This window comes from Pomacea canaliculata, linkage group LG2 (assembly GCF_003073045.1).
Source record: "Pomacea canaliculata isolate SZHN2017 linkage group LG2, ASM307304v1, whole genome shotgun sequence".
Classification (NCBI taxonomy): Eukaryota; Metazoa; Mollusca; class Gastropoda; order Architaenioglossa; family Ampullariidae; genus Pomacea; species Pomacea canaliculata.
This window is the reverse complement of record NC_037591.1, coordinates 42,921,251-42,942,548: the sequence shown is the minus strand read 5'-3', so window position 1 is coordinate 42,942,548 and position 21,298 is coordinate 42,921,251. Positions and strand designations below refer to the sequence as shown.

At 47.3% G+C, this 21,298-nt stretch overlaps 1 protein-coding gene across 1 annotated transcript in view; it reads right to left on the bottom strand.

Moving 5' to 3' along the window:
- The window catches only part of LOC112557372 (homeobox protein Hox-A2-like), a 28,886-nt gene extending 7,952 nt beyond the window's left edge, over nt 1–20,934 (bottom strand). Inside the window, exons 1-2 of the mRNA XM_025227176.1 lie at nt 20,188–20,934; nt 19,094–19,816 (exon numbers count right to left, since the gene is read on the bottom strand). Of these exons, the coding sequence (XP_025082961.1) occupies nt 19,094–19,433 (340 nt within the window). The 5' untranslated portion in view covers nt 19,434–19,816; nt 20,188–20,934. The remainder of the gene's footprint in view (nt 1–19,093; nt 19,817–20,187) is intronic.
- Between the last annotated feature and the right edge of the window lie 364 nt (nt 20,935–21,298).

The following is a 21,298-nucleotide window of genomic DNA, read 5'->3' as shown; positions in this document are numbered from 1 at the left end:
TAAGAATGCACGTGTGTCCTGATGACGGCACCTTTCTGTGAGATAAAGTGCCTCTCAGGTGTGTCTATAGGGTGTGGGAGGGCTGAGGGAGGGGTGAACGAAGTGCTAAAGATAAAAAACGAGGCTGGTTTCTTTGTGCGGATGATGACAAGAGTGGAAGGGTAGCAAGGAGGGAGAGAAATCGGAGAGGCCGTGAGGTTACCGGGGAACTTCTGCTGAATGGCTCAGCGCGCCGCCGTGCTGCCAGTCTTTGACAAGCGATGCGAGCAACAGATAACGGACAGGTGGTTGTTTGAAGCTGCCCGCCAGGCGTGTCACAACATCTCACACAGGTACGAGCAGACGAGAGTGAGGGAAGGACAGACAGACAGACAGACAGACAGCAGTATGAAAACCATGATCGTTGATTGAGCTGCTGACCAACTCGGCCACACCGACTTCAACGTCGACGGCTACAACTCAGACGCCTGGTGTTCAAATCCCAGCGTGGGGTCCTGTGACGTCAGCGACAGTGTACTGAGAGACACGACAGGCTCTAGTAGACACAACTGTGCTAATGCACTCATTCGGCTTGTTCACAATCAAACAGGATATAAATTAATTTTTCTTACCAGGAGACATAAACGGGATCAAAGGAGTGCTGCAGTAAGAGGAGGTCAGCAGGTCAGGGTAGTGCCTGTGAATCACTGCATTCCTGTAGATACGCTCCTAGGAGGAGCTGGGGAGGTTCTGGAAGTCTCCTTGACCTCCAAGATGGCGTACGAGCCAGCGCGGAACGTGAACAGATGAGAGGAGAGAAGGACGAGTATTGACATTTACAACAATATTTTCTATTGGTATCCGCCAGCAAGGACAAGAACTCTCCCCCTTCTCTGCATTCAGGTACCCCTCCCTCTCTCTCTCTCGGCTGACCGCGCTTTGCACTAACCAATGGACTGACTCAGACCCCCATACACATAAATCGGGAAAAAACTCACAAAAATGTACCCGTATCAAATACCTGGCAAAATCATTTAAGCGGAATTTCTTCCACGCAAAAGGATTTGAAAGGAACGTGTAAGCGAGTTGCGTGCTCCTGATCCGCTTGATTGAGCACGAATGACTATTACGACACGAGACGGCAAGGGGGTTACACAAAGAGCCGGCCAGCCAATGCCGATGAGAGAAAGAGAAAAAGAAAAAAAAAGTGTGCGTGTGTGGGAGAGAGAGAGAGAGAGCGACAAAGCGCGTGGAAAAAAGTAAGAGAAGGGAAGAAAACGAAGATAAAACTCTAGAAAAAGAGCGATTGAATAAGAAAGAGAGAGAGACGGACAGACAAAGAGAGACTTTTAGTTCCGAAGGTAATAGGATCCTAGTTCGAAGCTCCCCCCTCTCCCCACTAGACTCACTTCTCTTTCACTGACTCCTGTCCACCCGCCCAGTGAAGGCAAGTCACGTTCGCGCCATTAGTGGTCGAGTTGTCCCAATTTCCGAGTACGTCTCTTGGCACTCAACGATCAAACCACCCGGGCAGGAGGCTGCCTTCTCTCCCTTGTTGCTGCCACATCGTCAGCCCCAGCAGCAGGCCCATGGCGGAGATGGTGCAGATGAGAGCGCCAACAAACACCGCTCGCATTTTGTCAACCGCCACTATCCCTCCCCCTTCTACATTTCACTGTTCTGTCTTTCTCTCTGTTCCTACAGAGGGTGGTGCGGGGCTTTTGGCGGCATTCTCAAACCTCGCGGACAGTGTTGGGTTTCGGCTCCGGGATTGCATTTAAGATAGGAGGAATGTAATCCCACGGGGGTCGCTAACAGGGGTCGCCAACAGGGGCTGCTACCCTGTTTCCTCGTGTCATTGCTATCTCGGAAATGAAGCAGTGTACGGGCGGTGTGTTTGATCTTAGTCAGGCGTGAAAGCTCCTCCAACATTTAACCCTTGTTTCACTCGTCAACGACTGCAATGGAAAGAAACAAACTACAGGTGATCGATAGTCTGCGATCGACACAACTCTCTCATTAGCCATTTATTATCTGTGGGCGATGCAGCGTTGAGTCATCTGACAAATGGCGAAAGTTCTTTGACAAATGGAGCTGACTTGGTGTGGAGTCGTTTGACAAAGGTAGGTAGCACCTACCTATCTTAGTTCTTTAAAGGAATTCGGGATTCAGCGAATGTTTTCAATGGAAGGTGTTCTACCATTGATTCTGTCGGCAAGTGCAGGCGGCTTAGCCACGATGTAGATAAACATGGACGATTTAGTATCTTGACAAATGCTGACAACCATAGCTTTTGTGTCAAAAGTGGCAGACATATTTATAAAGTACTTTCAAACTCAAAGAAAATTTTTTTTAAATCGGTCCTTTGGACAGAGGACAAGCTGGAATTGTGGTGAATGAGGTTTGGTCCAATCAAAAGACATGGCAGTCAACCAATCACACTTCAAGTTACAGGCTACTCGGCCAGTCCTACCCAAAGGTCCAATCGACACGAAGTCAACTGTTGTCAGGGGCTACACCATCCTGTCCAGGTGACAGTCATGGCCGCTTACGTGTTCATCCACACTGTCAGGTACAACTGCGTCTCCTAGACAACACACGTGGACTGTGTGGAGATAGCATCACTTCCATATCAGCCCCATCAGCCCCATCAGCCCCATCAGCAAGGCGTATTCGTGGCTGAGGTCTCGTTCCATCGATTGACTGGGAAGCGAATCAGACCGCAAAGTGCGGAGAGGAGCGATGAGCCGACAGTTGACACAGGCGCCAACAGAAAGTGATAGTCACGTACACACCACGATCACTTGTCACAATGCTACGGACTGCCAGTGAGGAGGAGAACTAAGATGTCCAAATAGTCTGTCACCTTTGGAAGGTCTGTCTTCAGGCTGCCGGTTTGCCAAGAGGTTTGCAGACATTCCGTGAACAGCGAGGGCGACATCTTGGGACACATGTTCCCAACGAGTAAGCTGGAATTTTGTGCTTTACACAAGTTTCTCGACAAGACGAGCGCAGGAAGTCAGGGGCCGTCACAACCTGTTCTCACTGCTCTCCCTCCTCACCTAGCCCCCCACCCCAGCCCCATCCTCGTCTAGCCTCCCACGAGTTTAGAAAGTGACTGTGGCCTGCCCCTCCCCCTGTCACCCCCTGTACCTGGACTGGCTTCTCACAGTTGTGCACCCTGCTATTTCCTGTCGACGGTTTGTGTCCGGGTGAAGACTTTGTCTAACGGTTGGTGAGCCAGTGACAGTTGATGTCGGCTGCTTCACCGGTCTTTCCCAACTGTTCACTTGTTTTCATGTTCACATGTTGACGCCTCCAGTGTGACCGTAGTCAGGGGTGAGTAAGAACAAAACAAAAGCGGAAAAACTGTTCTTTAGGTTTCTAATAAAATATTTTACTCAACTTATTTTCTGATGCAGATGTGTCCTGCGTGGGGACTACAAACCTCGTGTGCTGCTGCTACCCAGTGTTACACAATATACACATCCTCCCCATCATGTCCAGCAGCAGTCATCTTCACGGCAACTCGAAGCTCGGAGTAGAAATAAACATGCAACATCAGACACAACAAGCTGTGCCACACTTCATTTGTTGACGTGGAGCAAAAAACAATATCCTGTGACCTTGACATCTACAAGGCGTTGACCGCCAGAGGGCAGGGCAGGGGGGCCGGGTGACCAGATTAACCCCCGGGGCATGCCACTGTCCCCCACCGAGGGATTTCCCGGAGGATGAGGCGCTGACCGCGGTGCCCTCCGTGTGGTGACGAGTGCACGCAGGCTAAACCCCGCCACCAGGGGTACGAGGGTGGGGCACAGTCTCTGACCCCACGTCAGCACAGGGCAGGTCCTGTCTTGTAGTCACGTGGTTTGATCTTCATTTAGCATCCACTTTACAGTCATCCACTCTTCTGTTCTTCTGTCCGTCCATTGATCTGTACAGACAGCGTGTACATGCGTGTGTGTGTGTATGTGTGCGCGCGCTTGTGTGTACGTGTGTGTGTGGTGTGTGTGTGTGTGTGTGTGTGTGTGTACATGTGTGTGTGTGTGTGACTAGCGGCAACATCCGGGTGGTTCACACGGACTCTGTGGGATGAGAAGTCACAAACAGCGGGACTGGTTTTCCGGCTGTTGCCGTGTTCAATACATCGCTCTTCAGACTTCCGGCTCCTTCTCCCTCCCTCTCTCTCCCTCCTACTCCTCTATCTTCTTCGTCTTCTTCACTTGACGTGAAAACAAATCACAAGTACACACAAATAAGTTTGCATACATTGTATAGACTACATATCCTACATACGCTGGCCATATTCACTGTCTACATTGTCTATATACACTACATTGCCTCTCTCTCTCTCTCCGTGTATCCATTGTTGCTTATTCACAGTATTTTCTTGTCAAACCGATGTTTGTAACAGCAGGCTCCTGTAGACAAGCAGAAAGTGTTACCTGACGTCTGTCACAGCTGTGGAGGTATGGCACCAGGTGAGGTTCTACACTGATGTCACACTGTGTGTTGGACTTACAGACATCACAAGACTTGGTGCCAGACTTTGGTTCAAATGGCAGCAGTAAACAGACCGGCCATCTTGGAATACGAGCCCCGCACCTTTCCATGCTGTCATATCGCACTTCGTATTTTCAAAATGTCACTTCAAGCGATAGTGGTGGAAGGGAATGGAAAATAATTGCAAATAATCTCCAGAACATCCCCCTCCACAAGAAATTAGTCTCTATTCTATAAAATAAAGCACGTGCTTCTCCCACTGCAGCCTGGTCACCTCAAGTCAAAAGTCAAAGGTGATAGTACTTCGTTGTAGAAGTCAAAGATATTAATTCTTGTTTTCCAATCTGTTCCTTGAAGTAGAAAAAATAAATTCGTCCGCCTTCCGAATTCGACAGTCAACCGTTCCATCCTCAGGGGCAGGTAACCACAGTCACTTGTTTGTAAGTCTTGTCTGGGGCGTCTTGTGTGTGTGTGTGAGAGAGAGATGTGTGTGTGTTGGTGTGTATGTGTGCGTGCGTGTGTGTGAGAGAAAGATGTGTGTTGGTGTGTGTGTGCGTGACGCAGCCTCTGTTATCTCCTAGGATTCATATTATCAAAGTTTGTACCCGCCACCAAACTTGCGGGTGGAGACTACTGGAGTACAAATGTAAAAACTCAAGACCTGAAGGCCGACTGTCGTTTGTGTTGTGTTGCAAGCATGGCTGACACAAACCTGTTGTCTGCTCACATTACACCTCCCTCACACACAAAGAGAGTGGTATCTCAAGTTTCCGCGACATTTTGTCCCAAACAACACGAGAGTGTTCTTACAGACAACAAGCAGGTATCGGGTAGCCAACCGCCATGTACACGTCAGCAAAAATCACACAAAACAAACAAAAACAGTCGATCAGATCCTCATCTTCCTCAGTCCATGCTCCTTCCCTCCAATCTTTCCCCTTTGCTCCCTGTCACCCGGTGGGTGTGTGGGAGGGTGTGTGACTGGGTACGTGCGTGTGAGAGCGAGAGAGAGAGAGGGCGAGTGAGAGAGGAAAGTAGCAGCGAGGGAAGGAGGTGAAGAGGGGTATAGGGAAAGGTTTTCTCCAGGTATTTTAGTTTTCCCATCCTATTCATATGTGTGGTGTGTATGTGTATCGTGCTGGGTGGATGCATATTTGTGCATGGGTGTACTTGTGCTATGTGCGTTGTGCTATGTGTGCTATGTGTAGATGTGTTATGTGTATGTTTATTTGTGTTGTGTATGTCGCACTCCTGTCTGTTTTGTTTGTATGTTGGTTGTGCCGGCGTTGTACAACAGAACATGTTAAGAGACGGACAGGGTGGAGAAAGAGGGAGGTGGGGGTACACGTGTACTAGTGCACTCCCCTGATCACCCCCTGACCCACACAACCATCTCCCTTGGTCAGCACTCAGAGAAACACGTTAGTAAGTAACAGTAGCTACAGGTTTCCGGTTTCAAAGTTACGTCACCGGAAGTTACGCACATACGCGCAACACTCGATCTGTCAACCATCCAATACGATCCCCGAGGTTCTACACCGACATCACAAGATACCTGGCCAGGTCAGGACAGAGAGAGACGAGTGCTGGCTAACCCGGGTAGGTTCTAAACACCACGTGGACTTGAGGTTTGTCCACGGTCCTCCAGTTACCCGGCATTGACACCGGATGCTGGGGTGGATATTGGGTGCAGGGATTGAAGCACGCAGGCCAGGACAGGGAGGATGTATCACAGAGCGATACACCTTTATAGCAACACCTGATCCGCCCTCAGTCTCTTTGAATCGTCAGCTTGGATCTTTGGTGAGTTCACTCACTCGGCTCCACATCCTCGTCAGACAAATGGCGATATGTTCTAGAAAAAACTACAATAATCCGGTGCTTTTAACGGTCTGAGCCCTTGGTGTAGTCCACACAAACTATATCCCGAAAAAGCATTGTGAACATATTGACTATGCGAGTGAAATATGATGATGCTGATGGATGATGATGGTGATAACAATAATAATGTGTGATTTATATAGCGCATATTCACGCTCACGAAGGAAAGAGCTCTCAACACTTTACACAAGTAGGAGGCATGGACAGAGTTCAAAGGATGAACAAGGAATAAAAGATAAACACAGAAGACACAAAGAAGCAGGTGACAAGCAAAAGGATGGAGTGTGTCATAAACCTGTTGAGGAGGACAAGCAGGCCGACTAGTCACGTGTTTAGTCACAACATTGACAACGATGTTGATTGGTGTAAGGAGTAATGCTGTAAATGTTTTCTTCTTATTATTGGCTTTTCTAAACAAAATTCAAAGCTACTTTCCATTGTAACATCTCTCTCTTTCTCTTCGCTGATGACACCAGTGTCCTGATGTGACAGGACAGTTCAGTGAAAACACAAACGCAATAATCAGGTCTTCAAGATCATCGAGACACTAGTTCGCTCAGGGTTGGTTTGCACTCTGGCATTAACAGTAATCTCCAGCTTCAGGTGTCGTTAATCTCACATCTTGCGACAAGCACGCAGTTACTGCAAGCCCCAATGGGGGAAAGCACACACACACGGACGCACGCACGGACTGACTGCTAACAGTCGACACGAAGACAGGGACAGGACAGATGTCGGACATGGGGAGCTACCCTTGTACACTCAATGTACAGCATGCACACGGACTGAGGACATGGCAGTACCTGCCGTTGACACGTTTGTCCTCCGTCCTACGGGGGCCAGTGGGGTTCAAATCCCACCCTCCCTCTGGCGGAAATACCGGGCGAGCTCTAGCCACAGACTTTACTTGTTTGTGTGTGTGTGTGAACGCAAGAAAGAAAGAGTTTTCAGACAAGATGTAAAAAATAAGGTGTGGGTGTGGGGGGATACACAAGCAGTCAGCGGGGAGGTGGCCCCCAGAGAGAGAGAGCATCATGTCTACACGGTGTCCCCAGTATTTCTCTCACCTGTCATCTGACGCCGGTCGCGGCCCAGTGTCACCTTTTGTGTCCGGTGGTTTATGAGTGTCTCAAACAAACTGTTTCCTCCCTTAACAGCCAACAATTGACCATAAGTATCGACATTATCGCACATACCTACAGTGTATGCCCACCTACCCACCCACCGAACCCTCCCCACCCGCCTACCCGTGTCCGCCTATAATTATGCTAGACAAGTCCTCTCTCTCACTCTGTGTGTGAGTGAGTGTGAGTGATATAATTAAGCACACATAATGCACACACAAATAGCGATTTTCACGTAAAGTATTAAATACGCATAATTATCTAATAATTAAGTTTTTGTGACATGACTGCTTGTCGTGACTAAGAGGTTCACTAGGCGAACACTGTTTTTTAAATAATAATAATAATAATAATAATAATAATAATAATAATAATAATAATAATAATAATAATAATTTCAAAGCACATTTTCCGTGTGAAGACAAGCTCAGTGCGCTGTATATTGTTTGTTACTTTGCTGTATTACAATCATCTTGAGTAACATCGGATTCTGATTAATTTTTGTATTTATATGTATCTACAATTATAAGGCTGAAGGAAGGAATCCCAGGAAACATTTTAGGAAACTGTGTGTGTGTGTGTACGATAATGATGAGGTTACCTGTAAATTTTAAGTAAACTTGACTTACATGGACGACTGGGCCCTTAGTGAACAATGTTTGTGTATCTGATGAAAAACTTATCTGTCAAATGTAATTGAAACAAAATATTTGTAACGAGCAACAGCTGCAGGAAAGTTTCTTGAACTTTTGTCATTCAGAAATTTCTTCATTTAAAATTATATTTGCAAGTATTTTAATGATCTTTATTTTTATATTGGACTCCTAAAGCAGTAATTCAGTCTCGTGTCAAAGTGTTTTAAATTTTGTGATAATAGTTTGTCTGACATGCCTTTTATAAAATAATTTGTTTTGTTTCCGAAGAAAGAAAATATTTGATACAGCCAGAAACTACGACGGGGAAAAAAAAATCAACAACAAAAAGCTGACACACATAACCAACAAGCCTGCCGGCCAGCCAGCCAGCCAGCCAGCCAGCCAGCCAGCCAGGTACTCGTGGGAAAACAGGAAAGGCCATTGATTTTATTGACTTTCTTTGAGCCGATAAAGACGAAGGTTCCAATGCGAGCATGGTGTTGCTCGCGCGGCTGTTGATGTTTTTGCGGCTTATTGACACTCTGTCACATCAGACAGAAACAGTAACAACATGTGCACAGCGGACAACATGAAGGAGCACAGCGGCAGGTGTGTAGCGCCGCTTTATAGAGAAGTACAAAGTCCCTGCTACACCCGGTCTCGAACCTCCGGACCTGAGGCTCGCCACCCGCACTGAGACTGGAAATAGGTTTGTAGTGGTTACAGTGAAGTGACTGGTGACATGCTGTGACACACACCTACAGGTGACATGACACGTTACACCACGGACACACTGACTGACGGAGCTGGACTACACCGCGGCTTGTTGGTAACCTAGTGACGTCACATCCGGCGTGTCGGCTGCGCTGCTTCATCGCCTCTTACGCACATCTAACTGTTGTTGTTTACAATTAACGGTGCTGCTGACATATTGTACCTGACATAGTGTTGCTGACATAGTGCTGGTGTGGGAGGGGGAGTAAGGTGATTGTTAAAAAGTTGCATTTAGCCACCGGAAGTGAGGTTCTACCACCACCACTAACATACACAACGACATCAAACTTCTACATCAACGGCCATGACCTAATGAGTGATGAGCAGTGGCGTAGGAACCAGGGGGGCAGCGGGGGCAGCCGCCCCTCCAAGGAAAATACAGGGGGGGCAGGAATATCCTTTTGCCCCCCCAATATTTGAGACGTAATTCTCACAAAGAGCAAAGAACTGAAGAAAGGTAGGGGGACGTAGAGAGGAGACGGTCATCACCGTCACAAAAGCGGGCCCTGAGGCAAGTGGAGGCTCTAACACCTCTGACGATCAGATCGGGGACAGTCCGTTGGTATTGTTTGCCATGCTAATTGCAGGCTGTGTTGAAGCCTGAGCGAAGAAAGCAGCCGGACAGTACATCGGTACATCGAGTGTGGTCTCCCTCCCCCTCCCCCATAATGCGACGCCTTTTCTTGGCGGTTTTCCTTTGACCAACATCAAACATCCCCACCCACTCGCTGTCACCCTAAATTTATCTGCTATCGCTTACAACCATAGGGCCGCACTGGTCATGGGGAACACAGAAAGCCAGTAACGAATTAGTTGCATACCAATACAAATTACCCAGTCTTGCAATCAGACAGGAACCCTTACACTTTGTGAAAAGCTAGCGAAGCACGAGGACTTCCATCTTACTAGACACCAACGGTTTAGTGCGAATTGACGGCTTTGACTTCACCTAAGTAAGGCAAAGACTCTGAGTCCCTATATTGGTAGTTTTCTTTAGAGACAGAGAGACTGGTATTATTGCAATCTACGACTCAGGGGAAGTGCATAAGTAACATTTCTAAAACTACACAAGGGCACTCACTCTTTTATCATCAACGACTGTGGCTGGTACTCAACATAAGTTATCTGTGTTATACTGTTTGGTTTGTATATATGTGTCCGTGTTTTGGTAGATGGCCATAGAACGTGTCGCATCGCTGGCTCAGCACCGTCGGGTAGCGGAGCGAGGAAGGGGTGGCCCTGCGGCCATTCCCACCCTAGTTTCGTCCCCTGGCCACGGTGGTCTGGCCAGTTTATGGCCCTTAATTATACGGTAGCCTTGCGTCCCTTCCTCTCTGGTCTCTTTGATTCTCTTTGGGGTGGATGGGGCTATTTTCCCAGGGTGTGCGGACACCAAGTTCAGGTATAGGGCTGTGTCTCTTTGTAACGTGGATTATCTCGCGGACGCTGGTCCCTGTGGGTAGGGAAAGGTTCTGGAGGTTTCTCGAAGCCTATAGAAACCTGCCACACAGGACTGGGGAGACGGCGGGGCGGAAGAGGAGTTTTTGCGGTGGTGGAGAGACCTGTGCCCGTCTCTGGGAGTAGTCGGGGGTTTGCCACGTGCTGTGTGGACTGTCGCTGGAACTGGCGTGGTGTCTAGAAGAGGGTTCCAGCAACCAGCGTATTTTCCCCGCGTTTGTTGTGAGATAGAACAAAGCGTGTCACGAGCCGTTGGGTGAGTAGGCTTAATTAATCTTTACCTTTGTCTTTCCACCCGATGGCTACCCTGGCCAGTATGCAGAACGCAGTTTTTTCTGCCTTAAAACGAACAAAAACATACCTGAGAAGTTCCATGACACAAACGCGCTTGAATAACTGTCTCATTATGCATGTATTTAAAGAGAGGGTTGATCTGCTTAATCTGGACGAGATTGCAATGGAGTTCATTAATAGAAATCACCGAAGACGCAGTTTTTTTGGCACACTGACTTGCCAACCTTGATTAATATGATTTATATGATTATAACGTTTATCACATTTCTTGTGAATGCGTTAGCCGGGGAGTCATTCTTTAATTTGTTTTTTCTTATTTAATGCTGCTTTGCCTTTTAACAATAAAGCAGCGTGTTGTGATGCTACCACTGTGTACGTGCGTGCGTGCAGTCCCCCCCCCCATCCTTTTTTACGTAATGTGCGAGTGCGAACGCCGTTCACTGTCAGCAGGGTGTTGCCCCCCCAACGCCGAACATCTTCCTACGCCACTGATGAGCTGCCACTACAGGTCATCAAGTCCTTCTTGACTTCAGGCAGTAACTAGCTTCATTTGTTGTTAACACTGTTGTCACCTTGGAGGCCGTTACAAACGATGGAGGTAGTCGCAGTGTGGAGGGAAACTGTTGATAGACTGTGGAGGACTGTGAAAGGCTAGTGAGAACTTCTTTAACGGTTAGTAAGTAGTTAAAGGTTACCGAGAACTTATTTCAAAGCATAGTAGTTGTACACAGCTATCATAGTTTCTGAACATGTTTCCGTTGTTGTTCCCGAACTATTCCTGTAAGCAGGAAACTGAACGAACGACGAACGTGGGGCATTAAATGTGAAGGTGGGTGTAACGGCTACACAAGCTAGTCTCAGGTTTGTAACAGGTATCTTGCAATTTTTCAGAAATACAGGTTGTCCCCAGATTACGAGACATGCACCTTCCTTAGACCCTCTAACTCACATTCTTACTGTGAGTAAATGAATAAACCTTGTGGCACCTCAGTCGCTAGTACAGATGTCTGCGACTCAGAAGTTGGTTAGCCGGTGGGTGTCTGTAAAATAAATATGATTGTTTGTTGTCACTGTGAGTTTCCAAACATGTTCAGATAGTTAATAAATGTGATTTTGAGCACGGACCGTTTGCCATAACGGCGCTCATGCCCTTTTCTCACTCGCCGACTGTCGAGTGCCGCTAACCTCGGGTATTGACACCCGACTGTTTGTCATACGTACCCGTGCGCGACACTGTGGCATGATATTTCAGAAGACCGTCAACGTTGTACCTTTTCCTTCAACGATTTCAATGGGAAGCAATGTAAACAATGCCACACTAAAAAATATTTGTCATATATATCCGTGAGCGACACTGCGGCCTGATATTCTAGAGGACCGCCGACATTCGTACTTTTCGCTGAATGCGACTTGAATGGGAAGTGAACCTGACGATGTCAGGCGGAAAGTCAAGCCGTTCTCTCCAGTGTTCATTAGTCAGGTGAAGACACTCCTGCATGTCAAGCCTTTCACAGTCCAGAGGCTGTCAGACCGCTTTTCTCCCCCAACAATGACTGAGACTCATGGAAATGCTCCAGACCTAACGGATGTGCTGCCACCTACAAGCTGCGAAAAAAGAAGAAAAAAAAAACTGTGGTGTGGCAGTTGGCACACATGAGTGAATGTAGGACACTAACACCACGAGCTCCAGATGCAGGCTTGTCTCGTCTCTACACCCTGCCCTTGTCAGACCGGGGTAGGACGGTGGGTACACGGGTTGCTGGCGTGCACGGGAGGAGGAGGACGTAGTGCGCAGTTGACGTTGATGCGCAAAACGGCCTCCGTGACGTCACAACACTGCAGGTCTCGCGTCACGGCGCATTGCACGGCTCACCTCACCTGTGGTAAGGTGGGAAGGTACACCTTGGGACCCTGTATGTCGATGAATGTTCGAGGAAAGTGAAAATAAACGCCGTTTTTAATTTCCCAGTACACTACACCTATCAACCATCCACCAACCGCATTAAACGGCCACAAAATGCGCGGGTACATTACCGACAACGTCACGCGAGAACCTTGTAGAAGTAACGTGCACCCGCTTCATGGCGCCAATTTTTCGCTCGTTTCCTGTGGCCAGATGGCGTGGCTGGCTCTGTGGCTGGCTCTGTGGCTGGCTCGGTGGCTGGCCACGTAAATGGCGCATCTTACTTTATTTTATGTTACTCGCAGTGATGTGACAGGTGTGACGGCAAAATGAGATAAGTGAACAGTTGAAAATATGGTAACATAAGCCAACTGGCAGAAGACATAAACTGTGGGTTGTTGGAGGCTTGTCGTCAGGTCTCAGACCTCAGATGTACCCGGCAGCTGTCTCTCTGTTACACTATCCCAGAAACAGTCGCGATTGCGATGCTGTAGTTCATGCAGACATCGGCTCCTCGTCGCCGAATACTTGAGGAAACAAAGGACACACACAGGTGAATAGTAGCACTGTTCACACACGCACGCAGACAGCCACACCTTTCACACACAGGTGACGAGAGATGAACTAGATGTACTTGTGTGCAAGGTGCTAATTACCTGAGGTGGAAGTGTTTAGAACTGGTGACGATGTCTTCAAGTTTCACGAAGACGCCATTGTAATGCACAAAGGGTTTTCTGGAGTCAGTCTCGTGCACCATAAACACCGACACATGGATGACAGAGAAGTCTGCATCGCCCGCCATCGCCATCCTCGTCACCATCGCTGCCCTTCACCCTCCCCAAGTCCTGTGGAGACCACAACAGCTCCAGACCCCATCCTCCCTTCACTATAGCAACCAAGGTGAGTTCCCTTGATGGTTTGTACACCAGCCCCTGCCTCCACCCGCCCTACCCCCATCTTCCCTGCGTCCTCCATGTCAGTCTACAATAACACTGACAGCCTTCCCTCCTGACTTCTCGTGTACTACGTCTACCTACCCGCACCCCGCACACCCACACGCACGTATGTGGCCCCCCACCCGTGAAACTACGACCTGTGGGCAGGCTGATATTTCAGAAGACAGCACAAGAAATAATCTTTCTTTTCATCGGCCAAGAAAAATAAAAAGAAGGGGATATAAACAATGCCAGCATGCGGGAAAGTGCAAGCCTGTTGTTGACAGTGTCGGTGGTGTGGAAGACAAACAACTTTAGAAGCTGATGATCCAGGCCACCAGGCCAGCAAGCCACGAGCGAACATTCACTGACCGCGAGACGAGGGCCTCGTGACAAGCACACCCACACACCTACCCGGGATGGAACATGGTCAGGACAAGGAGAGCTTCCAAATAAATAAATAAAGGGATTCTGTCAGGACCGTATCAATGTTAGGCATTGGCGATAGTAATGCCAGCTTCAGATTCCAGAGGTGTACACAATTGGCCATCGACATTGTTTACTTCTGTTTAAATCTGTAAACAACTTACATTTACACAGTACACACAAGCGAAACGTCAGGGTTCAACTCCGACGTGTCAAAGCAGCAACTACTATCAGAAATGTTCTTTTTTTATCTGCCTGTTGAAGGACTTTATTTATTTTCAGTGTGTTGTTTTTCTGGAGGGAATGTGTCCAGTGACGTTCAGAATGCTAGCACTGAAGATGCCTGACATCACACACACACACACAAACACACACAAACAAACACACACAAACAAACACACAAACAAACACACACACAAACACACACAAACAAACACACACAAACACACACACACACACACACACAAACACACACAAACAAACACACACACACACTGTTCACTGTTTCTTATCGTGGTGAGCGGTGTAGTTGAACTGTCCAGTAGTCGCAGTCGGCGCTGATGTAACCGTTACACATGCTGTAAGGTCTTTGAAGATAAGGTTTACTGTCGCGACTGTAAAATAAACAGCACCCAGGGCCAATCCCCTCACTTTAGTGCACCTACCCGTTACAAGTACCCAGCAAGCCGACTTTCTGCACTCATGCCGACACTGAAAACACCTCCTCTCTCTCTCTCACACAACACACACAGTCATATATATTTATACAGTATCTGATGACAAAATCTCTTGTAGTATTAACGACAGTATGAAGACCACGTATGTAGACTGCTAAACACCCGTATGTAACTGTGACGTGGCCACACTCAGCTCAGGAGGCAGCGGCCAGATGCTCTGGGGGACCTGTCAGGACAAACCGTCTAGCGCCCACTTGCAGAAGATGTCGGATGCCAGAGTTTCGATCTGCCAGTAACACAATCTGCACGTGGTGCCAATAAATTAACGGACTTGCCCTCACATGCCCTCGGGTTCGTCCTCTTATCGCCGGCGATGACTGTCGGTGCCAGTCGTGATGACCGGGAAACATTGTCTGCTTGAGTGGACTGTGGGCTGTGGACTGTGGACTGTGGACTGTGGACTGTAGACTGTAGACCGTGGACCGTGGGTTGTTCTACAGAAGTCTTGTGCACAACATGCTTACTTTTTTTTTTTTTTTGCTGGATTTGTTTTCAGGCATTTTACTATTTGTATGTTCAAGAGTATATTTGAAATTTTGAATTTTTTTTGCTTGAGGTTTACTGTATATAAAACGCTCGTTCGTTGTTTAAAATTAACAACGTCAATAAACTTTTAATGAATAGAAGTCTTGTTTCATGCTGCTTTGTTAAATTTTCCTGAGATGCACAGTGCACAAGACACAACATTCCGGGTATGTCAGGGTGGGTTGTGTGGGTGATTCCCTAATCTTCTTGTGGCAGTAATCCAATGTCCTTAACTGGTCGGGTGTAATAGACTTTTTGTTTGCTGCGGATTTTCATCATCAACAAATCACTGAACACATTACAAAAAAAAGAAAACAAACAAAAAAACCAAAAGTAAATAACTTTCTATCGTCCACAGAAACACAGCATAAGTCAGCACGAGTCCAGGTCCAGCAGCTTTTGTGGACATCAACAATTTACCCTGAGTAAAACTGTCCTCAGGTGTGTAGGGAACAACCTAACCTGGGTTAGTTAATCTGAGAGACAAAGTAATTCCTGATTCATAAACCGCTCAGTCCCTGAAAGTACCTAACCCACCGGCATACCTGGAATTCCGAACCAAAAAAACGATCCTAAACTATAACCAACAGCGAAAACAAGAAATTACAAAACGTCGAATAAGTAAGATGGAGTCTGCGGCAAGTTACATTTCTTCATTTTCACCAAGTGATGGACTTTCACACACTTTGCCACCTCAACTGCTAGTCGCGGATTTCTCCTCGAGAACTGAGAACACACAATTACTAAACTATTTTAATTTGGAGACAAAATGACCGACAGGTAAACCAAAGTCTTTCACGCTGAATACGATGTTTTATTTTAGTTGATTGCTTCTACTTCTGTCAGATTATTAATTCGATGTACCAACAGTTCTGCTCTATTTTCTCTGTCAGTTTATTTGTAAAATCCAAATACTTCCATGTTCGCTTGTCTGGAATTGAATTCATAACTTTCTCCGCCGTCTGGCAGAAAAATATCAGCAGGGTCCGACTTTGATAAATGTTGGGCATGTAAAATAATTTGAATTCCCTCACCCTATGATTACAGGGTGTCAGCAGCTATATGCGGTATCCTACCCACCCAGGGTAGAGTAAAAGGTTGGGTACACTTGCTTCATGGATACGAACCCGAACTGTTAATTTGTGAAATGACAGGACTAGTTTCATATCATTCTGAGTACTTAAATGAAAGGCGAAAAGAATTAAAATATAAATATTTTTGTCACTCTATGTTACACACTTCCTGAGTTATGAGCTGCTGTTCTTTAAATCGCTTTTATATTCGTTGTTTGAAATGTTCCAGTCGGTTATGAATAAACTTTCTGAATGTTAGACCTTGTTTAGACATTTTCTCTCTGTCGTGTCAGACAGACAGACAGAAAGAGAAAGGCGGATGAAAGGAGGAGGAGGAGGAGGAGAGAAAAGTTATACTAACGGCCACAGATGACCCACGACCCGGGTGCCCGTGAAGGGGAGACAAACAGAAAGCAACTTGTAGCGGATTTTAAAGAACACGGGTATCTGCTGGCGATGAAGGGCGGGATTACCCCAGCCACCCTACACAAGCAAGTTCCTCCGGGTTTGGTTGCCAACTGATAAGCCGATCTTTTGGAGGAGACGGCAGTAATGTGTAAAACTAGCCTTATAAACATTTTGAAATGAGCTGCGCCAGACAAATAGACGCCTTGTTTCTAGCTGCCCACCAAAACAACTTCTCGGGTATCGGTAAACGCTGTTACATCACACCAGCCTCCAGCTACTCCCCCTCCCCGGCTGTTCTCAGTGCGTGTGTCCTCCCCCTGAACACAAACCTCGTCATTGTCCTTCTGTGGATCACAAATCACGAAGTCGATGACAACAGTGAAACATGTGGATATGAATGACTGAACTGGATGACACACGTTTCATCGACTCAGGAAGATGTCTTGTCACCGACTGATGTGTGCATGGCTGTGGTGATGGATGTGTTTATAATTGCAATAACTACAACGACTGCAGTGGGTGACGCATGCGTGACGACTCGCCCTGAGCGCTGTTTGCACGCGCAGTCACCCGCGACAGTTGGAGTCGCCATGGTTGACAACATGCCGCAGCAGCTAACATTTAAAAAAAAATTGTAAACGGGGAGAAAAATCCTCAAAATGAAGCCGACCTTTTCACAAATATATAGAAGTCAAGCGACTACTGCTCAAGAAACCGTCTCTACCATTTACAGAGATTTATAAAACATGAAATTAACTAATGGCAAGCATCTGTCGACAAGCATTTAAATATTTATTATAACAAGTAAATAAGATTGATTGATCCTTTCAGCGTGTGTACAGGTTTGTATTCAATTAATTCCGCTGCTAGCGTTTGGAAACATATTTTATTCTCTTCCACAGCCAAGTAATTAATTTTCGGAAACGTCCATGTACGAAGGTGAATACCTACTGATGTGCATTTCTGTTACATCAGCGACAGTCGCAAACGTAGTTCAAGAACCACTCGGGCGTCGACATTTCATGACATAAAAACTTGGATGGACACTTCGGAAAAAATTTTTTAAACTAATTTCTTTAAATAACGAGAGACGTTTCGTGGACGACAGATATTTTACGAATGGCAATGGTCCGAGTGTGGATGTTTACTTCCCAAAAGTCATGAGCGATGTAAATCAGTTGCCAACAAGAAATTATGAAAGAAACTATGGCATTAGAAACAGTCTAATGATTTATCACCTTTATTTATTTTATTTCAAAATTAGGCGATAATAAGGCATCTTGTGATTAAGTGTCTCGCGGTGTATTTTGCATGAGAACAAAATTATTTTGGATTCAAGGGCCGCCGACAGACCGTCCACCTGACTGACCGCACACTTTGAATACTTTGAATGAAAATTCATTTTCTTCTCTGCGTGAATGTCAGGGATCTTATCTCGGTGTGATGAAACACCAAGATGACTGAGTCAGACATTGCTGACATGTCATTTGGCAGAAGTCATCAAATGGAGTTTTACTTGCTGTATATACATCATCAATATACTTAATGAATATACATCATTGTACTGCAAGCAGCAAATGATACACTGTTGACATCAAGCAGGTGACTGCAGGTGTAACATTCTATATCTATACACATTGATATTGCTCGTCAAGCCCCCAAATCCCGAAAGAAGTGGAAACAGTTGACTGCATTTGTCACATATAAACTTGCCATCACACATATTGTCACAGGACTGACACACTGACACACCTCATTACAGTTCCTAGTCAACATTGTTTGTTGATCACGTGGTGTGTCCTGTACACCAAGAGGTGAAACATGTTACAACACATTCTCACCTTTGACTGTAACACCTACATTGCCGGACAGTGCTGGACAATAAGACAATGTGACACATGTAAACAGACAAGACAATACGTGGACATTATTATTAGTATTATGAGCAACAAAGTGTCTGTCTGTGTGTCTGTCTGTGTGTTGGAAGACACGAATACTGTCATGTTAACTTTGCCATGTTTGTTAATGAGAAATCCTGAACCCTGAACGGATTACCTGGCTAAGATTTTACATTTTAACTCAGTGCTTGATATTTATATAAAGTCCACTCTCTATGATGTTTCCTTTTTTTATTCTATGCGAGTGTTTGTCACACTGTTTATATTTTTACTTTAACAGTTTTCTTCATAATCTTTTAGCGCGTGCTGACACGAGGAACATTCATTACTTCATAGCAAAACCATAACATGAACTCACAGCTTTCTTCTGAAACTCAGTTTCGTAAACAAAAAAACCTGCACTGTAAACAATAAACCCCACACTGTCAACCATCAGGAGGTTCATACTGTCGGACAAGGCAAAGCTGGAGAAAAACAAAACATAGAATCCAGCAGAAGACTCATCCAAACGAGAGATGAAGAAGTAGACAGACTTACCGTGGTTGGCAGGTCCCAGCCCCGCCTGGTCCTTTCGAGAAGCTTTCTTGTCCTTCATCCACGGGAACTCTGGCACCGTCTTGCATCCTGCAGGACTGAGGTCGTTGCCAGCAGAACTCGCGGGTAAACACATGGGGTCAGAGGGCGGGATGACGTAGCGTTGGAACACGGGCCCTCGTGGGCCGCCTGGCCCAGGTGACGTCATGCCCTGCATGACGGATGGCGACTTGTACCCTTCGGTCATCATCGACACTCCTCCACTCAGATACCCTCCTCCTCCCCCGGCATCCGCCCCGCCAGCCCCGCCGGCTATTCCACCTGGATCCATGAACATGTACATGGCGATGTCAGACAGTGCACACACACAACATGCGGACCTGGTGTAGTTGTCGAGGTTGTAGAGGTGGCAGAGGTGGTTGAGATGTCATCTGATGTGTCCGGAAACCCCGGCTTGTTCCCTCCCCTCTTTGCCTCCCTTGCCTGAAGGGCTGGGGGTCGCGGTGGAGGTGAAGGGACGCACTTGCCGTGGAATTGATGAGGTGGGTCAAGCGGCAGCACTGGTCACTCTCAATCCATTTCCTGTTTATCTTGCTCACTGTCACTAGTCTTCAAGCGATCATCTGTGAGCACGGCTGGGAGAAAGTGTTCACACAGGGGACAGTCGGAAAGTCATCCATCACAAATTGTTTGCTGGAAAGTTTTGTGGTTCGTCTGGAAGCGATCCTGGTATCAGAAAAAGTAAGAATACTTCATCAGAAAGTCCGTCTACAAAGTCACACAACACCCACACATGGATAGTAAGTATCTCCAGGCACTAAACATTTAAATGATTTATTTGATGTTTCACTGTAACTGTAGCATGTATCAGGCTCCCATGAGTTACAACTGTCTGCATCAAGGTGTGCCTGCTACAAGTGCAGTCGTCTGTTCTTTCACTTATTCAAAATGTCGGAGGATTATTTGATGTTCGCCGTTTTCCATTGCACTCGATCCTAGTATAATAACTATCCAGGACGAATGACTCAGAGTGCAGTGGTAGCGTTTGCAATAAACCACAAGGAGTTTAATAAACCAACAATAAAGCTGCACTCTACCTGCAGTACCCGGACAACTGCCGGTGACGAAGTAGCAGGTGTGGCGGGTGGTGTAGCAGAAAATAACAGGTGTGACGTGTCGTGTATCACAGGCTCGCTGCCGACAGACTTGTTGTTACTCCGGGATTAACCAGGCGGAACAAGTTCACTCCGTGTGAACAAGCACCGTGGTCAGCAGCACGGCCCGGGGAGTGAAGGTGATGGCAGGTAATGTCATGATGCGCACCTCCGGGTGGGATCTGCGGCCAACTGGTGGTCAGTACCCGCGCCTGTGTCACCTCCTCACCCTGTGGAGAGGCCAGTAGCACCGCTAACCTCTGGCAACCCGGCCTGGGCCCAGTGGCAGGCCATCAACTGACTGACAGATGTCTGCCACACCGTTCATTCACAAGCGGCGCGAGGGAGCGTGCGCGTGCGTCTCGCCGTGCCACGGATGCTGTCGTGCGGGTGCGCTGTCCGCGCCTCGTCATGTTTGGTTACGATCCTGTCACTCCACAGCCACCCCGCGCCGCCACTACCCGTCTCCCGGCCTCCCAGTCCGCCATGCAGCGCCCTCCCGCGCCACGTGACCCGCGGCGACCAATCAACACCTGCCGTCACAACGTGGCCGTGCGCCGTGTGGAGAAAGGGGGCGGAGCTCGCAACGTCGTGCGGTGGAAGCTGTGGAGGGAGGGGTCAGGTGGGGTTGGGGGGGAGTGTGAGAACAGACGGATGTGAGACGCGAGGGCTGGGCCGGTGGGCGCTGGAGCGAGAAGCGTGTAACTGTTGTGTGGGCATGAAAAGACGTGAAGGTGGGTAAGTCTGCCTGACAGCCCGTGACGGAAAGGTGGACAGGAGAGACAGAGAGACAGAGAAAGGTGGACAGGAGAGACAGAGAAAGGTGGACAGGAGAGAGACAGAGACACTGACAGACAGTGAGAGAGAGAGACGGTGAGAAAGAAACAGAGAAACAATAGTAAAATACATCAAAAGATCCTAATCAGCAACTGTAGGTTGTGACTGTATAACATAAACACAGGTAAACACACGACACCATAGTCGCAGGTTGAAGGTGTCCACCATGTCTCACTGTTCGCCTGCTTGTGACTGTCGGTGTAGGTGTCTTCCACAC